This window comes from Pelodiscus sinensis, chromosome 2 (assembly GCF_052426305.1).
Source record: "Pelodiscus sinensis isolate ZL-2025 chromosome 2, ASM5242630v1, whole genome shotgun sequence".
Lineage (NCBI taxonomy): Eukaryota > Metazoa > Chordata > Testudines > Trionychidae > Pelodiscus > Pelodiscus sinensis.
In genome coordinates, this window is record NC_143053.1 from 247,676,759 (window position 1) to 247,702,829 (window position 26,071).

At 43.3% G+C, this 26,071-nt stretch overlaps 1 protein-coding gene across 2 annotated transcripts in view; it reads left to right on the forward strand.

Annotated features, from left to right (window-relative positions):
• XYLB (xylulokinase) overlaps positions 1 to 26,071 on the forward strand; it is a 123,345-nt gene that overhangs the window by 37,969 nt on the left and 59,305 nt on the right. For both annotated transcript variants that reach the window (XM_075922828.2, XM_075922825.2), the window contains exons 13-15: positions 1,511 to 1,626; positions 2,893 to 2,966; positions 6,084 to 6,180. In XM_075922828.2, coding sequence (XP_075778943.2) covers positions 1,511 to 1,626; positions 2,893 to 2,966; positions 6,084 to 6,180 — 287 coding nt within the window. The remainder of the gene's footprint in view (positions 1 to 1,510; positions 1,627 to 2,892; positions 2,967 to 6,083; positions 6,181 to 26,071) is intronic.

Sequence of the window (26,071 nt, forward strand, 5' to 3'; positions counted from 1 at the left end):
AAGACAGGAAACAAAGGGTAGGAATAAATGGTAAATTTTCAGATTGGAGAGGGGTAACTAGTGGTGTACCCCAAGAGTCAGTTCTGGGACCAGTCCTTTTCAACTTATTCATAAATGATCTGGAGAAAGGGGTAAGCAGTGAGGTAGTAAAGTTTGCAGATGATACAAAACTGTTTAGGATAGTCAAGACAGAAGCAGACTGTGAGGGACTCCAAGAAGATCTCACCAAACTGAGTGATTGGGCAATAAAATGGCAAATAAAATGTAATGTGGATAAGTGTAAAGTAATGCACATAGGGAAGAATAACCCCAACTATATGTACAGTATGATGGGGCTAATTTGGCTACGACAAATCAGGAAAGAGATCTTGGAGTTATCGTGGACAGTTCTCTGAGAACTTCCACGCAGTGTGCAGCGGCAGTCAAAAAGGCAAATAGGATGCTAGGAATTATTATGAAAGGGATAGAAAATAAGACCCAGAATATCTTACTGCCCCTGTATAAAACTATGGTACGCCCACATCTTGAATACTGTGTACAGATGTGGTCTCCTCACCACAAAAAAGATATTTTGGCCTTGGAAAGAGTTCAGAAAAGGGCAACTAAAATGATTAGGGGTTTGGAATGGGTCCCATATGAGGAGAGGTTAAAGCGACTGTGACTTTTCAGTTTAGAAAAGAGGAGACTGAGGGGGGATATGATAGAGGTATATAAAATCATGAGTGGTGTGGAGAGGGCCGATAAAGAAAAGTTATTTATTAGTTCCTTAAATAGAAGAACTAGAGGACACCAAATGAAATTAATGGGGAGCAGGTTTAAAACGAATAAAAGAAAGTTCTTCTTCACACAGAGTGTAGTCAGCCTGTGGAACTCCTTGCCAGAGGAGGCTGTGAAGGCTAGGACTATAATAGAGTTTAAAGAGAAGCTAGATAATTTCATGGAGGTTAGGTCCATAAAAGGATATTAGCCAGGGGATAAAATGGTGTCCTTAGCCTCTGTTTGTCAGAGGCTGGAGAGGGATGGCAGGAGAAAAATCGCTTGATCATTGTCTTCGGTCCACCCTAGCTGGGGCACCTGGTGTTGGCCACTGTCGGTAGACAGGATACTGGGCTAGATGGACCTTTGGTTTGACCCAATGAGGCCGTTCTTATGTTCTTATGTTCTTATTTGCATCTTCCCGTCCGGGTGCCATTTTTAAATTCCCCTAGTCCGAACTAACTGCCCACTGCTACACGCTGCAGTCAAACGTTAACTTGAACTAAGTACTTAGTTCAAGTTAACTGTTACACTTTGGGCTTCATTTGCAACTTCGAATGCCTCCCTAGTTTGAACTAGGGGGCTAGTGTAGACATACCCTAAGGTATTTAGACATATGTTCAATTAATATTGGTGAAAGTTGTGTGTCTAAATCCTCTAGAGTGCATCAAAATCTTTTTTAATAACCTGGGGTCCAAATGATTTGGAAAATGCAGCTTTTGAATATATGATTATTATTGTTTTTTGTTTTTAGTTTTAAGAATGGCTCTCTAATGAGAGAAAGGATCCGAGATGACTGTGCTTCAGGCTCCTGGGACGAATTCTCCAGAGCCCTAAAATGTACGGTTGTGGGAAACAATGGAAACCTAGGTATGAACCTTGACAAAGTTGGGAACTCCAGGGTTTGCTTGGATGCAATCATTATTTCACGAGTTGGGAACTCCAGGGTTTGCTTGGATGCAATCATTATTTCACAAGTAATAGAAATGAAAACTTAGGTGATGATAAAGGCCAAGAGTTAAGGAATTGGCGGGGGGGGGGGGGGGAGGGGGGGGAAGAGAGAGTACCAAAACATACCCAAAAATATTCTGTTTAGTTGAAAGACTAATTTTAATTTTAGCCTTCCTCTTGATTGGCCACTTAATACAGCCCCTTATTCTGGAAACCATCTTGGCAACTGAAAACGGGATAGTACTGTTTCATTACCACACACACAGGACATGCTATGATCTAGAGAATAAGTTAACACTTAGTATTCTGTGTGTACTTTGTATTTAGTGTCAAATTGTTTCATCATCACACAAACAGGGGACCCTTTGTTCAAGACCAGATAAGAGATTTCAGTTAGCACTAAGTTACAGTTGCCTATAATCATTTAAAAATAAAAACATAGAATAATTAAACTATTATTTTATGACAGTAGTAGTCATGAAACAGTGTAAAAATAATGAAAATATAAAGATGAACAAACAGTAAAATACAATAAAATTTGGAAAGTCCAAAATGGAAAACTTTCAGAAATTTTTATAGTGCAGCAGCCATGGACAGGTGTTTCTCACATGAGAGAGTGCTGGGGTTTTCCTCTCTCCCAGGGGCAGCCTACATACGTAACCCCTTGTTCCCAGCCCCACCGCAGAACGATAATTTAAATGAAGAAAAACAAAACTCATTTAAGTTAAGTACCCAGTTATTTTCTAGTAACCCATATACACTATTTGTGTACATAGGTATTTGATTGGTAATTTCTTTTACATAGCGTGGCTGAGTTGCTGAATTTGTCTTTTTTATTACATGGCTTGTATTTATATTTAAGTATTAAAGGTGCCTGCCTGGCGTCAGAGATGCTTTTAAAAACACGTTTTAATAAATCAAAGGAAATACAATTCATTCAATAAACGTGTGGCCTAGAATTGGTCAGGAAACATTCTGTGATTTTATTTTGTGTCTGGAAGATGCTGTACAAAATTTGAAATTTATAGTTTAGTAAATCAAACTTTTTCTTGCTCCACTCTGTTACAGTTTTGTACTCTTATGGGCATTATACATATTTGTTATTTTTCTAGCCATTTTCTGAAATGGATAGGTTTTTTTGGATTAGAAGAAAACATGACATTCTTTAATTTGCTTTGGTTTAAGGTTTCTATTTTGATGTGATAGAAATTACTCCTGAAGCTGTTGGAATTCACAGATTCAACAGGGACAACAACAAGGTAGTAGTAATATATTTACCATATTGTAGTGAATCACGTTATATTCATGATTTAAAGGAGGTTCATCCTATCTGGGCTGAGAACTTTGTCCTCTTTTGCATCTGTGATACTTGCTTCTAGATTTCATATACTGATGTGGTCCTAAGAGTGATTTTCTGAAGGAATTTTCTGGCCTGAGTCCCATGCTTGAAGGTATCTACAGTACTGACTTTGAACCCAGCTAGCTCATTATAAACAGGACAACATCTATTTATTGTGCTCCTGTGTTAGGGGACTTGGGATGTCATAGCTGAGATTAAAGGTTTGTTTTTTGTACACAGGCATCCATTTTCTGGGGGCACAAAGAAATCACTTGTTGGAGGCAACATCTGCTATATGGGAACTGTTGCAGAACAGCTATGGTGCTGTAACTATTTCTGCATATCCTTGTAGTGCAGACACAGCCAATGGCAATGGGACAGGTTTTTCTTTCACTGTAAAACTCCACCTCCCTGAACAAAGTTTGCTAGGGTGAGAGAAACTATCTGCTTTTGAGCTAGCTACGTCTAACTTGAGAGTTAGATCAGTATAGCTATAGCACTCGGGGTGTGGATTTTCACAATCCTGAGTGCTGTAGCTATGCTGATCTAACTTTTCACTTAACTTGTATTTTTTCCGTGATGTCACTATTTTTGTTAGTCTCTAAGACGCCACAGTACTACTTCTCGTTTTTAAAGTTACAAACTAACATGGCTCCCCCTCTTGAGATTCATCTTCTAGTGAATCTAAACTTCATACATTGGACTTTAAGAGGAGGCCGTTATATTGTAGGACCATTCAGAAGATCTCTGAAACTATTTATCACATGTGGCAATACATCTAGAGAATAGGTGGGCAATAAGTGACCGGTTGGTCTGATGTGCTTCTCCAGGGTTAGGCCCTGGTGGACCACCAAAGTCGTTATATACCTGAGTGTCTGCAGGCACGACCACTCACAACTATAGTTGGCCATGGTTCACCATTCCAAGCCAATGGGAGCTGTGGGAAGTGATAGCCTGGCCTGCACCACTTCCCGCAGCTCCCATTGGCTGGGATCCATGGCCAATGGGAGCTGCGAGCAGCTGTACCTGCAGACTCTCAGGTAAATAAAGAATCTGGTGACCTTCCAGGAGCTAAATAAGGGAAACTACATCGAGCCAATGGGCCACTTACTTGGCAAACCAACCCAATCTCTGCTCAAAGGTTGTTGAAATGGATTGTTTCCTGTTTCAAATATTGTATAATATTAATACATTTCTATTTTGAGTTCATGTTACTGCTCGCTGTACGAGAGCCTAGGCTGTATTGGTGGCATGTTTCAGTAAAAAATGAATTGTGGAACTCTATAGATCAGTGACATTGTCCTCAATGCATTCATTTACCAGTCGTCATTCTCTGCTAGCAACATCAGAAGCTGATGCACAAGTCAGGAAAGCAGTTCTCCAGTTTTTATTCAGATGAGTTCCTGGCTCCCACCACCTGGAACCGAACTGTGGGCTATACACCATGATCCAGATCCTTACATACAAAGACTTTAAGACAGAAATTGTAAATATTAGCTGTAACTGGGTGTAATTCACCACTACAGTGCCTCCTGCTGGCCATCCTGGGAATTGGCTCTGGTTCACTGATACGCCTTCATCTAGTGACATCTTAATACCATTACTTCAGGACCCATGTCACTCTCAGGACTGTGAAGTCCGCTTCTGAACACGGCTCTCTGGCTGTGCCCCACTTGGTTCTCTCCCTATTCTGTGGTACTGGCAGTCCTCTGTCCAGCCACTTGCCTCAGTGGCAGGCTGCAGTTTGTACTCTAGCCACTTCCCTCAATTGCAAGTGGGCCAAGGGGGAAAACAAAACCGAGACTTACTCTAGGTCCCAATCCACGGATCCTCTAGTCAGCAGCCATGCTCTGTGCCATCTTCAGTCACCATTTTCTGGTTTTTTGGGCCACTTCCTCATAGCCCTTATAGCAGGCTTCAGCCTGGCAGCAGTTAGCTGGGAGCTCACTCTTTCTCCCTGCCCTTGTCCAGCACTGCTCTATGTGGTTGTCATCTTTCCCTCCTTCAGGGCAACCAGTTCTCCCTCCTCAAACCCCAGGGAGTGACTGAAGCTCTCTGTTCAGCAGCCCTTCCTATATGGCCCATCCTGGCCCTGATTGCTGTCTCTCTAAACCTTCTTATTCTCTGTTTCTATCCGCCCTTTCCTAATTGGCTGCCTCCTGAATGGCCTCCCCAGAGTGGCTTTATCCCTTCTGCCAGTGTGGGGCAGACACCCCTCCACACTTACCTTATAGTAAATGTTATTTTTGAGGTGTTCTCTGCATGTGGATCCCATGACTCCCTATTCTCCCCCGTCCCTGCCACCCAGAGACTCTTAATCTGTACTCTGGGTGGTGAAAGAACTAACTTATAGGCTCTATTGTTTATGCCCCAGGGAGGGATTCTAAGGGTGTGAAAAAGGCATATGTGATCCACAGTGGACAGAGCTGACAAAATGGCCAAACTCCTATGCAGAGGGCACATGTACACCATGAGTGAGATCTACGTGCACAGAACATCTCGTACAATGGTTACTGTAAGATAAGCAACTGTTTTTTACAAGGGAGAAATCTCTCTTTACTACAGTGAATGAATCAGTGAAAAGGATTAGTTTTTGTTTCCTTTTTTTTTTAAGACATAGGACAAATTTAAACTTTTCTGCGTATGACATTACTTAGTATATTTAATTTTTTTCTAATGTACCCCAGAGAAGATAATGTACTTGAGGAGAATGTTATAAGCAGCTGTTGGTGTGGAGGAGTGAATGCAGAAGAATTTACAACTGGCATTAGAAACACACCCTATCATGCACTGATTTGAAGATTGAAAGATTTACCAACAGTGCCAAGGTTATGGGCTATATTCTGTCTGTCATGAGCTTCTAGAAGTCCTGTGTGTATGTAACTGACGAGTAGGGGCAGAGTTGTGACTGTAGGCTTCAAGGTGAAGACAAGGACAATGAAACTATAAATCTGTGGAGGTTTTTTAAACCAGACTCCAGCCTTGTGTTGTATACTATATAAGGTGCATGTTAATTGAATGTATTCCTCTGATACAGGTTCCAGACTTTCCAAAGGAGGTGGAGATACGAGCCTTAATTGAAGGACAGTTCATGGCCAAGAGGATTCATGCTGAAAAGCTGGGATATAAAATCAGTAAGTGTGATTAAAAAAACCCATCAGAGGTAATGGAACCAAAGATTACTAAAAAGAGTGGTTCTGACTTTATCATGTCTGACTGGTACAGAAACTGATGTGAATTTTGACTTAGGTTCTTGTTAAATGACATTCTTGGCTATGCAAATAGAAGTCTGATTCTTAGCATATACCAGTTTTAACTGGGGAGATGAGTCTCTCGGAGTCAGTCTGAAGATTATTTCTTGAGGTATTCTGGCTATTTCAAAATATTAGTCTTCACTAATAACTTTTAAACTAGAATGTTTGTTAAATGAAAAGAAAGATGGTCTTTTAATTAAGACAATAGACTTAAGATTAATACATCTGTGTTCAAGTCCTGGCTTTGCCATAGGAATTCCTGTGTGACTTTGAGCAAGCTACTAGGCCTTGTCTATACTTAGAAGTAGATCAGAGCTCCAGAGATCAATCTTCTGGGGTTCAATTTAGTGGGTCTAGTAAAGACCTGCTAAATTGAATTCTGATGGTGTGCAGTGTAGTTGTATGCAGTGTTGTAGTTGTGTTGGTCCCAGGATAGTAGAGTTACAAAGTGGGTTAGGTAATGTCTTTTGTTAGACCAACTTCTGTTGGTCATCTTGTCTCTCTCATCAATAGTAAACTTATTACCTCATCCACCTTGTCTCAGCTGATTTCAATTGTTGGGAATTTAGATCTGCCCTACCCTTGCCCTTGATCCTTGGATTACAGCAGGGGTGGGCAATAAATTTTGTAGGGGGGCCACTTCACCAATTTTGGCAGTGGTTGCAGGCCAGTCCCAGAAGCAGCAGGATCTTAGGCAGAAGGGCGGGGCCTTGGACAGAAGGGGTATGTCCTTGTCAAGGGGAGGAGACTTCATTCATTACTGTGCTCCTAGGCCAATTGGAGGCTTCGGATGGGGGAGCGTGCGAAGTCTCCCGCCCCTGCCCAGCCCACGGGTCATATCTTGCCTACTGCTGGATTACAGTCATAGTTGTCCTATTGAGGCAGACTGGATTGGATCCTGATCAGACCCTACAAATGCTGCTTTTCAATTAACTAGAGAGATAGCTGCTGAGTTACAGAAAGCATCCCTTCTGCCAGGGTGTGGTTAGTTTGTTATGGCAGTATCCGTTATAGTGGCTACTGCTTCAGAACTGCTTGGACACCACAGACTTAGAGCGGGATCAGGGTTTGGTTGTGCCAGGACAATGGCATATACGTGGAATTTGATTTTCTCATAAAATGGAAAGAGAGAGGTCTAGTAGGAGGGAGTTATATTGTAGAATGACCACAGGGTAGGGCAGCAAGGGGCCAGAGATTGGGACTGCTATAACCCCATTGGGATGGCAGAGATGGAGAAAGGCACAGCTATCTACACTGGTGTGCATACAGGGTGTGCCGGGTGTGCCCAGGCACACCCTAATGTTTTAGGGTTGCCAGGTGTCCAATTTTCTACTGGACAGTCTGTTTTTTTGGGGCTCTGTCCGGTAAAAAAATCCAGAAAATACTGGACATGTGCAATGTCTGGTATTTTCTGGTTTTCCGACTGGGCGCCTGGAAGCCTGGCATGGGGAGTGGCTGGGGGGCGGGGCGCAATTGGTGCTGGGAGCCCTGGTTGCGTGTGAGGAGGAAGGGTAGCCCGGTCCATGCTCCTGTGCGCTGGTTAAGCGTGTGCTGGAGCCGCAGCCAGACTGACTCGCGCTTCACCTGGACCGTGCCGGGGGAGGGGGGAAGAGGGAGAGAGTGCCCTGGGATTTGCACTGCCCGCTCCCCAGTGGCTGATATGCTCCTCCCCCCTCGCCTCCTTCTGACCGGCTGGTTGGTTCTCCCCCACTTCTCCCGATCTTCCCCGGCCAGCCCCACTGCATCCACCGCCAGCCTTGCTTCTGGTGGCCAGTTCTCCCCTCCTCTCCTGATCTCCCCCGGCCAGCCCCGCTGTACCAAACCCCCGCCGCCAGCTCTACCTCCCGCCAGCCAGTTCCTCCTCCCAATCTTCCCCGGCCAACCCCGCTGCACCCCTTGCCAGCACTGCTTCCAGCAGCCAGTTCTCCCCTCCTCCTCAGCTCCCCTGGCCAGCCCTGCTCCTGCTGGTGGCCCCCATTCCTTCCCCCCGATCTTCCCCGGCCAGCCCCACTCCGCCCGACCCCCACCGACTAGCTCTGCTTCCCATTGGTTGCCCCCCAATCTCCTCTGGCCAGCCCCTGTCCCCCCCCATTGACAGCTCTGCTTCCCGCCCCCCCCTTCCTCCTGTCCAGTCCCGCTCCCCTCCCGGCTGGTCCCTCCTCCCTCTCCACCTCCCCCACGAAGTGTGTCCAGTATTTTTTTTAAGACTACCTGGTTACCCTATAATGTAAAAAAAAAAAAAAGTGGCTTTGCGTTTTAATTTAATTGCATGATATGCTCTTTTAGTTTTAAAATATGGATTGCTGTATTATGCAATAAGTGCCGAATTGCACATGTAAAAAACAAACTAAGTAGTACAATGTCCCATACTTAAGTTTGTATTTTTTAAAGTAAAGTTTAGTTGTTCATTTAAAAAAAATTAAGTTTAGTTAAGTTTTTGTTTCTTTAGTTTGTTTGATGAATAAATAATGTCCTTTATGATTGAGTATTCAATAAATGTTCACCTTTAAAAAAAAAAAAATTCCCTGGTTGAACACCCTAATGAAATGTGCTGTGCACGACTATGGCTATCTATTATATATTTCAGAGAGTTTGTCTGTTTGTGTGTGTCTGTCTGTCTGGCCCCCAACCAGGGCACTTGTACCCCTGCCCCAGCTGTGCCCCCTGCAGCAGCCATGGGCAGGAATTTCTCATCTGGCCCCAAGCTGCTGCCCTGAGAGAGCACTGGGGTTGTCCTCTCTCCCCAGGGTAGCCTGCATACTTAACCCCTCATTCCTATCCCCGCCATAGAATAATGATTTAAATGAACAACAAACTTTATTTTGACTTAAGGAGATTTAATGCTGGATAAGTATTCTAGTTTACTTTCATTTTATGAGTTAATTTATCAACTTTACAGGAAAACGAAAATCCCCTTTCTTTCTGTTGCAGCACCAGTTTCTAGAAAAACCATAGACACACTGAGAATTCATAGCTTGTTTATTTAGTTGTGTTTCCAATTGCACCTATCTAAACTTTAGATGCATTTCATACTGAAAAAAAAACTTTTGTAGAAGTCTTAGAACAACCCTGTACTTGCTAAGAGAGAGAGAGAGAGAGAGAGATGTCTGTATACAATTTGTTTATTTACCAGGAGAGGGCGGTAGATTCCATCTCATGATTTAATTTAATTAAAACTAACATATATATACTTTTTGTATGTCAACACTTTTTAAAACTGGGAGAATCATCAGGTGATGCTTGTGAGAGATGTTAGACCTTGTATCTGTCATGATTTAAAGGCTTTAATATGTTTGTCATTGTTTTCCAGTTGTTCCAATCCTTCTCAGATTTAAAGGGAAATGATTGAGCAACACCCTATATCCTGTTAGGATTATTTATTTGGGGCATAGGTAGAGCATTGCTAACTTGGAACAAACAACGGAAACTTGCTCAGCTCCTGTTCTTTATATTCTCTGATTTAGCGATCTGCAGAGATAAGGTGAAGACTTTGTGTTCCCTTTTTTCCTCTGGGCTTTGATTGTACTGTAAATATCTTCTGTTTTGTCCCATCGTCTTTGAAATTTAATCTCAACTCAACAATTAGAGTTCAGCGACCAGATCCTAGCCCTGTCTGATGTATAGATTGGGGATCTGTTGTGATAAAGCACTGGTACCTCTTATATATCCTCTGAAACCAAAACTATGAGACTTTTATAGAAAACTATGGTGTGTGTCAGGAGATTGTGTACAATATCACAGCTGCTTTAAAAGTGTCAGTAGGTTCAGACTGGTTGAGCAACCTGTATTGCTTCTAAGAGGGTAATCGAGTACTAGTCCTGTTCCCATGGAAGTCAATTATAAAATTTGCATTAATGTCAGCAGAAGCAAGGTAAGACTCTTACTTTAGCTGGGGATAAACGATTTAGCTGATTCTTACCATTTTAGGGAGCTCCAACCAGGGTTTCTATCCTGGTTTTAGGGAATCCAGTGTTAGTGTCAGTGTCCCTTGCTAAAATAAGTAATATAGGGAGTGAACCCTATGCTTGCCGCCAGCTGAGTGAAGTATATTTTAGATACTGAAAGAAAACTGTACACAAGGCAGGAGGTATGGGGAGGGAGTTACTGTGATGTTCACAGACCCAATAAATATAATGACATTTGTGTATTCAAAAGTGCCCAGCAGGGCGGTATAGTACTGTAGCTTTCTGACATTGTTGTAGTGTGATTATTAGTTTAGGTTTTTAGGAGTCTGATTCTCACCATCTGTCATCAGAAGAATAATGGAGATGGATATACTGTTTGGAGCTTTTTAGGTGAAAACACTTATGTTTAAGACCCTTTGTCTGTATTTATTACATACTAGAAGATTTACCCTGGTTGGGGGATGCCACACATGCCTCCTGATGGCGATCCCCAGACCTGGTCTGCGGGGGGCTGTGCATGCTGGCTGGTTGTGCTGAGCAGCCTGGCAATGCTGTGGGGAGGTGGGTTGGTGGCTCCTCTAGTGAGGGAATTCTGCACTGCCAGCCCCAAGCAGTGGTCTTTGGTGGGGGGGGGGGGGAGGGGAAGAGTATGGCAATGGGCCAGAGGGGCTCTTCTCAGCGTGGTGCTGGGTCCGAGGGGGTAGGGGTTTGGGGTAAGGGGCCACTTACCTGATCCGGTGGCAGGTGAGATGGTGAGCTCTTTGTGGTGCGGCTGCCCCCAGTGGTGACTCTGAGAATAGCATCCTGCCACTCAGGTTTCCTGGCACAACCTAATCCTGACTTTGCTTTAAGACAGGGTGAGAGGAAGCTGCATATCAAATTTGGTGGTTCTAGTTCTTACCATTTAGGAGGAGTTCTTGCACAAACAGACTCGTAGACAGACAGACTCACACAAGACAGAGGCACAAATATTTTTTATATATATGTGTGTGTGTGTGTGTGTGTGTGTGTGTGTGTGTGTGTGTGTGTGTGTGTGTGTATATATATGAATGAGAGAGAGAGATTGCACTATCCTCTACATGTGAAAATCCATTGCTTATGTTATGTTACTCATGTGGATAGTACACTTGGTTGCTTAAATATTGATGACTCTGGTACCTGGCACGCCCAAGTTTTTGCTCTTTTGCTAAAAACATGGAAGATTTTGTTTTCTAAACTGCCACGAGTTAATTGTATTTCAGATCTGTGAAAGTGCATTTCTTCTGACTGATTAAAGAGGATAGTGACATCTACTAGTTATAAGAAAAATCAGAGTGCACCAGTCTAGGCTCGTTCTAGGGTTTAACTTTGCCATTGTCGCAGCAATGCGATTGAGACTCTCTATTTCAAAAGAATCCAAACAGAGATCGGGGGAGGGCAAAGACCAGTGCATCCAGTGGATTTTCCCTCCTTTCTACAATAATGTTTTCAACCTTTGCTGAAAGGTAATATCTCTCCTTGTGTTTTAAACAAGTCTAGGGCAGTGATACTGATCTGTGATTTGAGAGCTGCTGGCTTCTTTTTGAGGTCTCATCTATGACTCTTATAAAACTTTACCTCTTTCTACTGAAAAAATGCTGAGCATAGCTGTTGAGATCCATCTTCCCTCCCAGCAGTGAGTAGGAAAATGGAGGGAAACCATACTATACTGTCGTAAGACAGCTACACAAAATATTCCTGGAGGAGATTAGACATTTGGGCAGATTATTGTTCATGATGCTGTGTCATTAAGTTCCAACAGTGTGACATGGATTATCCCATTTGATTATAAGGTGACTTCCTGGCTCTGCATTCTTCTTGCTATTTTTCCTTCAGCCTATAAACAAGAATTGCTTGATAATGGGTCAGTGTGAGTTATTGGTAAAACGTTCAATGGCCTCTGTGTTTGCCTATAGTTACCATCACTTGTCTTGTTTATAGGAAACAGTATCTATCTTCTTACTTCATAAATTATCACACGCTTTTGGAATACCTTCATTCCTAAAGGTACAGTACTGATGTTACATTCATTGGGGAAGAATCTGGCTGCTTGAGCTGTAATTACGTATGCCTTCTTTCCTAGCCGAAATAAGGAACCCTGTGATGGAGCCATTTTTTAGCTGCATACAGATTAAAGTGATATTTTTGCCCTGAAGGATTTACATTTCTCAAAGAAAATCAATAATAAAATGTTGTGTTGGCTGCTTACTTGTTTCTTGCTGTTGCTCAGAGTTCAGATATTGTTTCAGCAGCATGTGTGTGGGTGGCTCCTGTGTCTGAGGACCATTGCTTGGGGAAGTAAATGAAAACAACTTAAAATAGTTTAAGATAATGTAGTGCTTTTGAAAGCAACTAAAGCCTCTATTTAACCACTAAATATGCAGTGCAGGCTTCCTACAGTGCCCTTTGCTAATACACCTCAGCTGTTCTCTGTGGGGAGAGGCTTGTTAGCTCTAGAATTGAGAGAGGTTAGTTTTACTTTCAGTGGGAACAAGATTGTGCCTTTAATTAATATGAAGCCGGTGTCAAAAATCCAGAGGGTCCCAAATCTTTATCAGTGAAACAGCACACCAGGGTCCTAGCTGTAATGTGTGAACCAGCTTTTCAGCATACCATATCTTGTATCTCACAGGCCAGCAAACATCTATCAGGTAGCAATGACTTCTGGTCACAATTGACCAGGGCTGGGATTTGAACCAGTGACCTGGAGGTCAAAAGGTTTGTTAGCTGATTACTAATTCCTTGAGCCCCCTACTCCACACAAACAGCTGTTTTTTAATCTGGTAGAGGGAAGTAACAGTCAGTTTCATTTTTTTTAGAAGATTACAGATAAAATACCTGCCAAGGAAGTGACCTAATGTGTTATAGGAAGCAGCCTTTGTGCACTAGAATTTTTTGCATGGATTGTCTTGCTGGGAATTCGTTGTTCTCTCGTTATCGTCAGAAAGGAAACGCATCTAAAACAGAAATTCTGAACATTTAAAGAGACTGGAAACTGCGTTATTTGTCTGTCTTTTGACAATTGATAAGATGGTCATTGTCTGAACAATTGCTTTAATGGTAAGTCAGCACAATGCTGCGTATTTAAATGTGACATGCTCAGATGGGGAGTGATTTTTTTTTTTAAATTCTGTTTTGGTGGGTACATTATTCACTTAGGCTATGTCTAGACTGCAAGCCTCTTTTGAAAGAGCCTCTTTCGAAAGAGAGCGTCTAGACTGCACGTTGAACTTTCGAAAAAGCGGCTTGCTTTTTCGAAAGAAAGCATCCAGTGAGTCTGGATGCTCTCTTTCGAAGAAGCCCTATTTACATTGAAGAACGCCTTCTTTCGAAAGAGGAACTTTTGAAAGAAGGCGTTCTTCCTTGTGAAATGAGGTTTACCGCCATCGAAAGAAAAGCCGGGTTCTTTCGATTTAATTTCGAAAGAACGCGGCTGCAGTCTAGACGCAGGTGAGGTTTTTTCGAAAAAAGGCTACTTTTTTCGAAAAAAACCCTGAGTCTGGACACAGCCCTAGCATGACCATTTTTTGGGAGGCTGTCTGTGTACTTAGTCTGCTAGCAAGCTGCAATCTGTTAGGGAGTGTTTTCTCCAGTGTATTTTGCTAGTACTTTTTCCAGTCAAGTTTTAGCTGATTCTGGTGATGTGGTCCCTATTCCTTGTTTCTTAGGGTATTCCATTGCATAAAATATTTCACTGTTAGTAAGCTTTCAGCCTGTATTTTTTTTTCATAAAAGCGACAAGGAGTCCTGTGGCACCTTTATAGACTAACAGATGTATTGGAGCATAAGCTTTCGTGGGCAAAGACAAAAGCTTATGCTCCAATACATCTGTTAGTCTATAAGGTGCCACAGGACTCCTTGTTGCTTTTGCAGATCCAGACTAACATGGCTACCCCTCTGATTTTTTTTTTAATCTTTGCTTTAAACCCCCTTTTTCTAGTTAAACCTCCACATAGCACTGTAAGTACCTCCCCTTCTTGGATGCTTATAGCATTCATAAAATACTACAGTTATTGTAGTTCTTACTTGGCTAAGCTGTACATATTTACTACTTTAAACTTTCTTCCTGTGACCCTCCGTCTTTTCTGTTTTTCTTGTTTACATGTGAAGAAAGAAATTGGGCTCCACTCAGTTCCCCCAGAGATTCTCCTATTGTCCCAATTGTCACAAACAGGTCAGATTTAATTCCCTATTTTCTCATCTCAGGTGTCCTGGTTTTTGTGCACTTGTCACATTATATGTCACTTTTAATTTATAGATCTCAAAGTGCTTTACAACTTCCCAAACCCAGAGTTGGCCCAAGAGAATGTCTTTATAGAAAGGGAATCATACCCTTTCCTCCATATGCTTTCTTTCCTTACTTATAAAATGGAATTTAGATGAATTCATGGTTTTGTTCCTTCAGACTGGGATGTGGTTTATATAATTATAGGGTTTCAAGGGACCTTGAGAGGTCGTCCAGTCCAGTTCCCTGTGCTGATGCAGACCCAAGTAAACTTAGACTATCTCGGACAGGCGTTAGTCTAACTGTTTCTTTAAAACCATCAGTGTTGGGGATTACACAACCTTTCTTGAGAACATGTTCCAATACTTGACTATTACTGTTAGAAAGTTTTCCTAATATCTAACCTAAATCTTCCTTGCTGCAGACTAAGTTTCTTGTCCTACTTTCAATGGGCGTGGGGGAACAACAGATCAGCATCCTTTTTGTATGAAGACTATTATCAGTTATTCCCTGACCCCAGTCTTTTTTCTCAAGACTTACTATGCCCAGTTTTTTTCACCTTTCCTCTTAAAGGTGGCTTTCCTATAGTCCCTATCCAGCTTGTCCACATTGGTCTTAAATTGTGTTGTCCAGAACTGGACACAGTACCCCTGCTGAGGCCTCACCAATGCCAGGTATAATAGGACAATTATCTTCCATGTCTTACATTCACAGGGTGTTTTTTGCCCATTTGTGTTCTGTAATCTTATGTTAGCAGCAGAGTGATGGTGCTAAAAATTGATTTATCCTCGACAAACTATCAGTGAAAAAATTATTAGAAATCTTTCCTTGAGCCCATGTTAATCTACTGAACACAGCACAACAGAACAAAAACACTGCAGAAAGCTTCTCTCAGTAATAACGTACATATATAAATATCCTGGAGCTTTTCTAAATGATAAATCAATTGAACATAATTTTAGATTCTAGAGATAACCAAATCGTGTTCAAGTCAATCTGTTACCCAACGTATAATGATGTTTGCTATTTATATTTATAATGAACACTTATTATTTAGAATATTTAATTATGTTCAATTTTAATTTGTAAAAAGAAAGACACCACCAGTTTTGAGAGCTAGTTTAATTTACAGTATTCCCCTGTGGGCAGCTAATGGGCTGCTTGGTATATTTGCAACAAATGAGAATCCCTGTAGCACATGCAGGCTTTGGGAGCTGTAATCCAGCCCCATCCTCTTCTGTCTTCTCCCCCAATTTGCCTTCTGTCGGGTTTTGAAAGGACTAGGGTTCTTGGAAGACAACCTGTGGATGTCTTCCTCAGTTCTTGTGACTCTGGCATGGGGTGGAGATTCTCCCCTCATCAGAATTGGGGCTGTTAGAGCTCCTTTTCACTATTCCAGTCTGTTTACCCAGTGTACAGGGGCTGTTGTGAAGTTAGTTTTTAATCTTATGTAGGAATCTTTATTTAAGCATCCAAATAAGCTCCCTGGGTTGAGCTGCTGTAAGCATAGAAATTCTGAAAATTAGATAACTTATTTCGGTCTATTCAGTGGTCATCTTGGAACATACAAATAGTAGTTTAATGTCCAGAATCAACCTATGTAATGGCAGCTCTATAAACAGTATGCGAGAAGGTGATTGCTGATCTCATAGAGTTGCTTAAATGTAAATCTAGGGTAAAATTTTTGAAAGAACGCAAGTTCAATTTTCACAAGTGTAAGTCCATGGGATTTGGGCTCTTACCTCAGGTTGTCACTTCTGAAACATTTTATTTTTGTATATATTTTGATCAAAATTGAACTTTTTACAGTTTTGAAGAGGAGCCAAAAATTGTTTCCAATATTTTGTTCTAAATATACTGGTGATGAGAAAGGAGAAGTGCTTGAATGATCTCTTCCAATTAAGAATGTTTCTAGTTAAATAACTTACCAAGGACTGAACACTTGTGCTCCAGACATTGTGATATCGAAGCTAATTACTAAATGTTTAATTTTGCTCTTGGATGTGGATATTGGGTACCCACAGAAGTCCCAATAAGCATCTGAGGTCAGAATTTGGCCCTTAAAGTAGAATGCTAGAATGAAGTACTGCTGAATTGTGTTTTAGAGAAATTGTACATTCTTCTTCATGTGGTCTCTGCGTATTCCCATTTTTGTGATCAGGAAGCTTCTGGAACATATTGGAAAACAGTGTCCAGTGGGATCTCTCCCCCACTCACCCTCGAGGTGCTGAGGGTATAAAAGGGGGAGTGGTCTTTCTCAACACCAAGATGCAGCAAGCTTTGGATCTTATATAATGACCTCAATGTTTTCCTCCTGGTTTATTCTTATTCTATGTCCTTTTGGGTCAGATTTTACTTATAGTTTGTTGTTTAGTCTAGTTTTTTAAAATGAAGGCAGGAGATATCTGTCTGTTACAGGCTGTAGGTCCTATTTAGAATTAGAGCTGTATGAGGGGCTGTGAACTTGTGATAACTACTCTGATGTTCCCTAAATACGCTGATAGATTTCTCTCTTTGGAGGAAATTTTATTATAGCATTACTGGGCTCCTGACTACTTACCTCAAATTATATAACTAGCTCTTGGTACTAAGCCAGGAAGGAGACTTTTTTCAGGTCCAGTTTCATCTGCACCATGGAGAGGATTGTAAAATAATGTTAAACTGTTCAGCCACTAGTTGTCAATGTGTTTAACATACCTTATCTAAGCATACAACAGATATTCCTGGTAGTCGTTGAAGAATATAATGGACAACACATCTGGTGTACCTCTCTGAGAAAGGAGCTCTATAGCCAGTCCATATCTGGTACAGAAGCCTGACCTACTAGCAGCAGCCCTGCAATCTACTGCGTACTTGACATGCGCAGTGTCTAGGATTGAGTAGTGTGTATATTCATAAAGCTCATAGATTATGGTTACTGAGATAGAACCTAATGATTATCCCCCTTAAGTTGCTTTCTTACAGAACAAGTGGTCCTCCCTACAGCTACACCCTAACTGTCTTAAGATGCTTTGAATTTCTAGTAGTGGTCTGAAAGAGATGGAATGGCTGTCCATCCTTGAGCTTCACTTACGTTCAGAGAGGCATGTATCATAATTTGCATATGCAGAGAACTTTCATTTATATGGTCAAATCACTGGGAAAACTCTTGTAATAATTATAAACTTAAAAAACAACAAATGGTCTGGTAGCACTTTATAGGCTAACAAAACATGTAGATGGTATCATGAGCTTTCGTGGGCACAGCCCACTTCTTCAGATGACTTCACTCATAATACCATCTACATGTTTTGTTAGTCTATAAAGTGCTACCAGACCATCTGTTGTTTTTTAAGTTTATAATTATTACAAGTTTTCCCAGTGATTTGGCCACTTTCTCATGTGAATGCCAGATGCCGGTGTGTAAGATTGTGGCCTTAATTTCCAAACTCTTGAGCAGTCTTGAAAAATTTACTACAAAGCTCCTTTTTAGTGAACTTTATCCATTCTCTGGAAATGGACTAGAAAACACGTTGCACTAAACCGAGATGTGGAGTAAATTGGTGTCACTCAGTGAGGCAATCGGGCTGTGACTACTTCTACTAAGCTCTGAAATTTGTCCACTTTATTTGCTTCATCCATAGAGCCTCTCCATATGGCCTGATGTTCATCTCTACCACATCTACTATATAAAAATTGGTTGAAGATGCCAAGAGTTTGCAATTGCTGAAACGTTCTGAGGAATGAAGTTTTCATTTGTTAATATGGCAAAGTTGGTTTTAATACTTGTGATTACACCAGGGTCCTTACTGCATTGTCAATTAACAGGAATGGAAACAAGGTCAGAATTGAGGTAGTTTGCAGGACCTTAACTCCAAATGTGGCTTCAAACATCTTAATATTGTTTTGATAATACTTTTCTAAATTAATGCATACATATTTATACCCTTGATTTAATTAACGTCTTTTAATGGGAACGTTAATTATCACTCTACCACTACAATTAGAGATATAGGAAGATATCTCTTTCTCTGTTGTAGCAGTTGGTGCAACTTGAGTTTCTGATACTTAACAGTCATGCCAAGAATGCCTAGGAAATGTTAAGTAATAGATAGGCTATCCCTAGCCAACTTGCATTCTTGAACGTGTCTGAATAAGAGCAATTATCTCAATTGAATGTAGTATTTTAAAAAGCAGCTCTATCCATTTTACTGCCACTCTTTGCAGTTTTTCCTAACCCCCCCTCCCTGTTTATTAATTAATTGCCTGAAATAATGCCAGTAGATCTAACAAGGTTTGTCTAAAGCTTGGCTGCACAGAGAAAACTTCATGTTCTTCTTCGAGTGCTTGCTCATGTCCATTCTGATTAGGTGTACGCGCACCGCGTGCACGGATTCCGGAGCTTTTTTCCCTTAGCAGTATCCATAGGGCCAGCAGGGAGCCCCCTGGAGTGGCGCCGGTATACCGGTGCATATATACCCCTGCTGGCCCTCCCACCCCTCAGTTCCTTCTTACCGCCCGTGACAGTAGCTGGAGCATGCTTCAGGCTGATAGCCTATCTCTTAGCAGCTTATTTCTTATCTGTTGTATTATAGTTCTGGTTGAAGTTTTTATCTAGTTAAGTAGTTGTTAAGTGCTCTAAATATTTAGGGTATGTCTACACTACCCTCCTAGTTCGAACTAGGAGGGTAATGTAGGCATACCGCACTTGCTAATGAAGCCCGGGATTTGAATTTCCCGGGCTTCATTAGCATAAGCGGGGAGCCGCCATTTTTAAATCCCCGCTGCTTCGAACCCCGTGTAGCGTGGCTACACGGGGCTCGAACTAGGTAGTTCGGACTAGGGTGCCTATTCCGAACTACCGGTACACCTCGTTTCACGAGGAGTAACGGTAGTTCGGAATAGGACCCTAGTCCGAACTACCTAGTTCGAGCCCCGTGTAGCCGCGCTACACGGGGTTCGAAGCAGCGGGGATTTAAAAATGGCGGCTCCCCGCTTATGCTAATGAAGCCCGGGAAATTCAAATCCCGGGCTTCATTAGCAAGTGCGGTATGCCTACATTACCCCGCTAGTTCGAACTAGCGGGGTAGTGTAGACATACCCTCTGTTAGTTAAGGGAGCAGTGGAACCCTCCCGTGAGGGGAGGGCATGCCAGGGCCCCAGGGCTTTAAACCTATGCCCTGCGGAGATCCCCACTCCGACTGCTTAAAGTGTCTGGGTGAGGCCCATCGAGCTGAAAGCTGCTCTATCTGTAAGAGCTTTAAGCCCCGGACCAAGAAGGAGAGGGACTCCCGGCTGAAACTCCTGCTAATGGAGTCGGCACTGCAGCCTCAGAGCGAGGAGCGGCCTCACTCTGCCCGCAGCGCACCGTCGGCGGCACCCCCGTCGGACAACAAGGCACCGAGGCACAGATCGCAGTCACCGGTGCCGAGGGCCTCCAAGAGCTCGAGGGGACGCTCGGTAGAGAGGAGTGCCCAGACGGTGCGCCCTAAGGAGGGATCACCTGTCTTCTAAGTCCTTCAAAAAGAGGCGCAGCCCGGACAAGGGCAAGAGCCCAGGGCAGCCCGTGGGGCTAGGAGAGGTCCGTCGGCCCTCCACCCCAGAAACTTTTGAGGCGGCCCGGGACCTCATTCACATGGCTGTGGATGAAGGGGAGGGCCCGGTGCCGCAGGAGCGGACCGCGCCGGCACCGGCCACCGGCCTCAAGTGCCCCCCAGCAGGCTATGGCCGGGTCGTGGGACCCTCTGGGCGAAGGGCGGGCCTCGGCCGAGCAGCAGTTTTTCTCGGAGCTGGGACGAACACCGGCACCGACCCCGGGTCCCTTCCCGACGGCACCGGGAGCGAGTGCGCTTGCGGCGCCGACGGCACCGGTGCAGGGTCCGGTGCCGCAGACGGCCCCCTGGGCGGTGCAGGGCCCCGCACCGTACTGTGCGCCACCTGCGGTGCCACAGCAGGCGCCCCGCACGGCACCGACGCTGATGCCTCTCCCGGCACCGATCCCTGCTTACTCCTTGGGAGCGCAGCAGCAGGGCGCAGCGCCGCTGCACATGACGGCACCGGAGGGTTATGTACCGGCCTATCAGATGCAGCTGGGCGCGGTACCACCGCAGCAAAGGCCTCCACCCTGTGCGGTGCACAGGGGCAAGCCATCGGCCACGGCAGCCCAGTGAAGGGTGCAGGCTTCATCGGCTCCTCCCTGGTCAGCATCAGAGTACTCTTCGGAGTCGGAGGCCGAGTCGGTGGCTTCGGCCAGGTCTTCATATAGGTCACGGCCCCGTCATAGGTCCCGCTCGTCGGTCAGATCATCTCACCGGGAGCCGGTGGACCAGCAGCAGTGGCAGGGGCAACCCCAGTGGGCTTTCTGGACACCCTGGGCATACCACCAGGCCCAGGGGCCTCCCTCTACGGGGCCGGCAGCGGGGTCATCCCGAAGGAGTAGCACTCTGTCCGCCACCCCCTTGATAGCCCCCCCCACCTGGAGGCAGCTCGTCTATGGTGGCGATGCCGAGACCTCCGGTTATTGGTCAGGGGCAGGGGGCTATGTCCCAGCCAGGCGCAACCTATGTGGACATCTCTGCCCAGGGGGAACCAGGGCACAGATAGCTGAGGAGGAGGCAATCCCCTCAAGGGAGTTCTCATCATCTTCACCAGACGAGGCCCTGGCCAACCCCGCACCCCAGCCCCCGTCTATGGACTCCAGGGCGCACCAGGAGCTGCTCCGAAGGCTGGTGGTCAATCTTGCGGTCCAGCATGAGGAGGTTCATGAGGACTTAGATCCTATGGTGGACATCATAGTGGCAGCGGGCCCTGGTCGAGTGGCGCTCCCACTGAATAAAATGGTGGACAAGCTGTCTAAAACTCTGTGGCAGACGCCGGCTTCCATTGCACTGACCCAGAAGGGGGTCGAGAGAAGGTACTATGTACCCCAGGAGGGGCACAAGCATCTTTTTACCCACCCGGCTCCGGGATCCATAGTGGTTCAGGCCGTTGGGCAGAAGGAGCACCAAGGGCCTCCAGGTCCTACCCTGAAGGTGAAGGAGCCTAGGAGATTGGACCTACTTGGCCGGAAGGCCTATGCCACGGGGGGCCTCCAGCTACGTATAGCTGCGGAAACAGGGCCTGGCCACAGCCTCCCTAAGGGTGTACCTGGCGGCCATAGCGGCCTTCCACGCCGGGGGGTGCCAAAGGTCTATCTTTGCCAATCCCTTGGTTAAAAGGTTTCTAAAGGGAGTCGACAGGATGATGCCATATGAGAGGCCTCCGGTACCGGCTTGGGACCTTAACCTGGTCCTGACTGCCCTTATGAAGCCCCCGTTTGAGCCCTTGGTTTCATGCTCTTTGATACATCTGTCCTATAAGGTAGCTTTCCTCGTGGCCATTACCTCGGCCAGGCGGGTATCAGAGCTTAGGGCTCTCACCTCAGAACCACCTTACACGGTGTTTTTTAAAGATAAGGTGAGGTTGCGTCCACACCTGGGGTTTCTTCCCAAGGTGGTCTCACGCTTCCACATGTCCCAAGATATTTACCTGCCAGTGTTTTACCCCAAGCCACACGCGTCGCCCAGGGAACAGGCTCTGCACTGCCTGGACGTTAGGAGGGCGTTGGCTTTTTATATAGATAGGACACGAGAGTTTCGTAAGTCAACTCAATTGTTTATTTCAGTGGCGGAAAGGATGTGTGGTCAGCCAGTCTCGGCGCAGCGTATATCCTCGTGGATTACTTCCTGCATTCGACTGTGCTACGAGGGCGCGGGTAGACCACCGCCGCGCATAACAGCACATTCCACTAGAGCCCAGGCAACGTCGGCGGCGTTCCTGGCCTGCGTGCCGATCTTGGAGATCTGCAGGGCAGCAACCTGGTCATCGGTGCACACCTTTGCAGAGGATTATGCAATCACGCAGCTGGCCAGGGAGGTTGCTGCCATCGGGATGGCAGTTCTGTGTTCTGCAGAATAATAAAATAATAGTTAGTCACCTTCCGACCCTGCCTCCGGAGGGGGGACACGGCTAGGGACTCACCTAATCAGAATGGACATGAGCAAGCACTCGAAGAAGAAGAAGAGGTTACTTACCTCGTAACTGTAGTTCTTCGAGATGTGTTGCTCATGTCCATTCTGCATCCCACCCACCTCCTTGTGTCGGAAGGAGCCGGCAAGAAGGAACTGAGGGGTGGGAGGGCCAGCAGGGGTATATATGCACCGGTATACCGGCGCCACTCCAGGGGGCTCCCTGCTGGCCCTATGGATACTGCTAAGGGAAAAAAGCTCCGGAATCCGTGCACGCGGCGCGTGTACACCTAATCAGAATGGACATGAGCAACACATCTCGAAGAACTACAGTTACGAGGTAAGTAACCTCTTATTTCAGTGGGATGAGGATAAAAAGGCATTTACTGAAAAGAAAGCTATTATCAATTTAGATGAAATGTAATCAAATCTTTAATGGCTTTTAAAACATTTTTTAATTTTTGCTCTAGATAATAATTTGAATTAAGTTGTTACTATTGTTAAATTAGTTAAACACTAAATTAAGAAATGCAAATACATTGGATTTTGGGTTCAATTCATATTGTTTTTATTGATGTACTATAGGTTAGTGGGGTGGAAAAATTCCAATTATATCTGATCTGTTATTTGCAGCACAAGTTCTTGACTCTTCATTAAATGGAATACATTAACTTAAATGCTTTGCTCAGTGTGAGAATTGGAGAAATTACCACTAATTTATATCTCTTTATCGAAAAAGTGATGTAGTTTAGATGTACCCCTAGAAACCTCTTGCCTCTTCTGTTGTTTAGTCAGAAGTTTGGATTATTAACACTGTGTAATTATTCAGGATTTGAGATTTCATGTTTGGCAATTTACCTAGCTGGCATCATCAGAGGACGATACATTGAACTTTAGAGTGAACAGTCACAGGAGACTTTGTGAGGTAAGAAGAATTGCTAAAGGCAACTCCATCATGTATATCAGTTTACTTAAAGATGTCCAATGGTGTCTGTTTTGCCAATTTTAAATACTAGTAGGTGGTAAAAGGAAATGCCAATTTGAAGTGATATAAATTTATAGTTGATCAAAAGACTTAAAAATAAAGCCTGTTCTCTACTATCAGAAATGGATTTTATACCAAATTGATATTAATGCCTTCGTTTATGTTTTTAAGACTCAATTCTGTAAGGTGCTGGGCATCTCCTACAGAGTTCCTGATATTATAAACTCTGAAATAAATATGGGTTGAAGGCACAACATCTCAGGCGCCTTATGAACATAATAAATATGCTAATCATGGCTGATACCATTTTGAATCTGGAACAAAATGGTTAGGGGATTCATTTGTACAGAAGTCTTTGTTTCTTTTGGAAGCTAATGCATTTCTCTTTAAACACTACCAGAATGGTGGTAGAAAACAGGATGAAACTGCTGCTAGTTACATTGGTAATATTCTATTTATTTTAATAGAGAGGAACAATATAGTATAACTAAGAGAAAAATGTGTCTTATAGTTTGTGTAACAGGGAACAGAAGAGATGTCCAAATTCCAGAATCATACAGATGTGACTCAGTCTGCAAGCATTTGTATCCACATCTCATAGTGTCTCTTTGGGGCAAATCTTTCTGTACTCAGATAAAATTGCCATTGCAATCAGATGCATTTGCCAGAGTATATTTTGAGAGAGGTATGCATAATTCTTTTATAACTCTCAACCTGCCTAAGTGTGTGTTGACAGAGTATGGGTAATAGCAACTGACCCAGCAGTCGGAAACCTAACAAGAAGAAATTCTCAGTGTGTGGGGTTTGTAGAGAATGAATGCAAATCCAATTTAATGGTTCAAAATTTCAAGAGTCAATTTTCAGTAATAGTGATATGACATCAACATTATGTGTGATGGACTGGGAGATAAATTTGGTATTGAAGTGAAAGATGTTTAAGAGGTAAATTTGTATCTAAAGGGTATGTCTTACACTACAGAGTTTTTTTCAGAAAAATGGCAGTTTTTCTGAAAAAGCTTCAATTGCATCCACACTGCAATCATGTTCTTTTGTAAGAAAATCAAAAGAACAGAGGGGTTTTTCTGTCATTGGTAAACCTCTTTCTAGGAGGAAGAAGCCTTTTTCTGCAAGAGCTCTTTCAGAAAAAGGTGTGTGTGGACGAGGAAGAGGAAATTCTTTCATAAGCAGAGGAAAGAGGAAAAAGCACAGCTGCACTGGTGACCACTCTGTCCATAGTAATCACAGTTTAAATGTGACATAGTGTCCATTCAGTGTGGGTTCTATCTTTCGAAAAAGCAGACCGCTTTTTGGATGCGCATTGGCAGAATGGACGCACTCTTTTGGAAGAAGTTTTTTTGGAAGATCTCTTCCAGAAAAGCTTCTTCTGAAAGAAGCCTGAAGTCAAGATCAAGTCTCAGATCTTGATTAACATTGGAATAAGCTTCAGGGCAGGTTTGGGATAAATACTCCCTTACCACGATGTTTGAAATTATTTTGCATTTCTTGAAGCATAAGAAGGGCTTTTTAAAATTTTGTGAAGGTACTTATTCCCTACAAACCCCCACACATTGAGAATTTCTCCGTTAGGTTTCCTCACATTTGAAGATCATAACATTAAGCCAGTTTGCTAAGCTAGGAAACATGCTGTAAGCTACTTTCCTTGTCACCTAGAAAGTAGTGAGCCTCTTGCAATACCAGAATTCCATATTCATCAGCCAAAATACAGTATCTGTGTTCCTTACCTCCTTGCTTACCTTTTGTAATACTTCCCAGTGCATCCCATGTATGAAAAACCCTTTGGCATTTCTAGGTCTCAGTTCAGTTGTTCTGTGTCTCTGTGGTCTTTAAAGCAAATATAAAAGAAATGCATGGTTATGGAAAAATATCTTTAATTACCCAATACATTATTTGGGATTTTCCAATGAAAACAAGTGGAGTTCAAACATAACTTTAAAATGGGGTCCTTTTGACATAGCTATATTGAAAAGGTTAAAAAAGTCAGCGGGTCTGGAATGAACCTTTTGTCTGATGTTGTGAAGTATGCGTGCCTAAAGTAGTACATTGAAAAAGTCGATTCAAATAATTTCTTGGAATGAAAACATTTCCCTTAAAGCTGCTGAAGCTATTGATGCTTTGTAGAACCATTCTTAGTGGTAAAACCAATTTTATTTTAGGAGGTATTTAACTTACATATCCAGTTTATTGAAAAATAAATTTATGACTTCCTCTCATGTCTTTTCATTCCGGATTTGTCTTCACTTTCTTCCTCTTACAACTTTGTCATTATTTTGGACTTTTAAAATTTAAAAATAGGGCTTGTTTTATTGCTAAATATAGCATTGTCATGTGATTCAAACAGTGGTGGGGTATGGCTTTTATGTGTCTTCAAGAGCTCAGAGAATGATAGAAAATAAAGAAAAGCAAGACAAAACACATTTATTGCAGAATCTATGGTAATGGAAACAAAAATCCTCTTTGTGTTCAGAGAAGAGATATTACATAGGAAACAGCAGTGAAAGCTGCCTTATCAATATGTCTCAAACCTGACCTTGAGGAACCTCCTGTAGAAATGAGCATGGTTCATTCTCTCTGCCTGTTTAGACCTCATTTCAGAAAAGCTTTTATGAACATGCTTAATTCTAAGGACATGAGC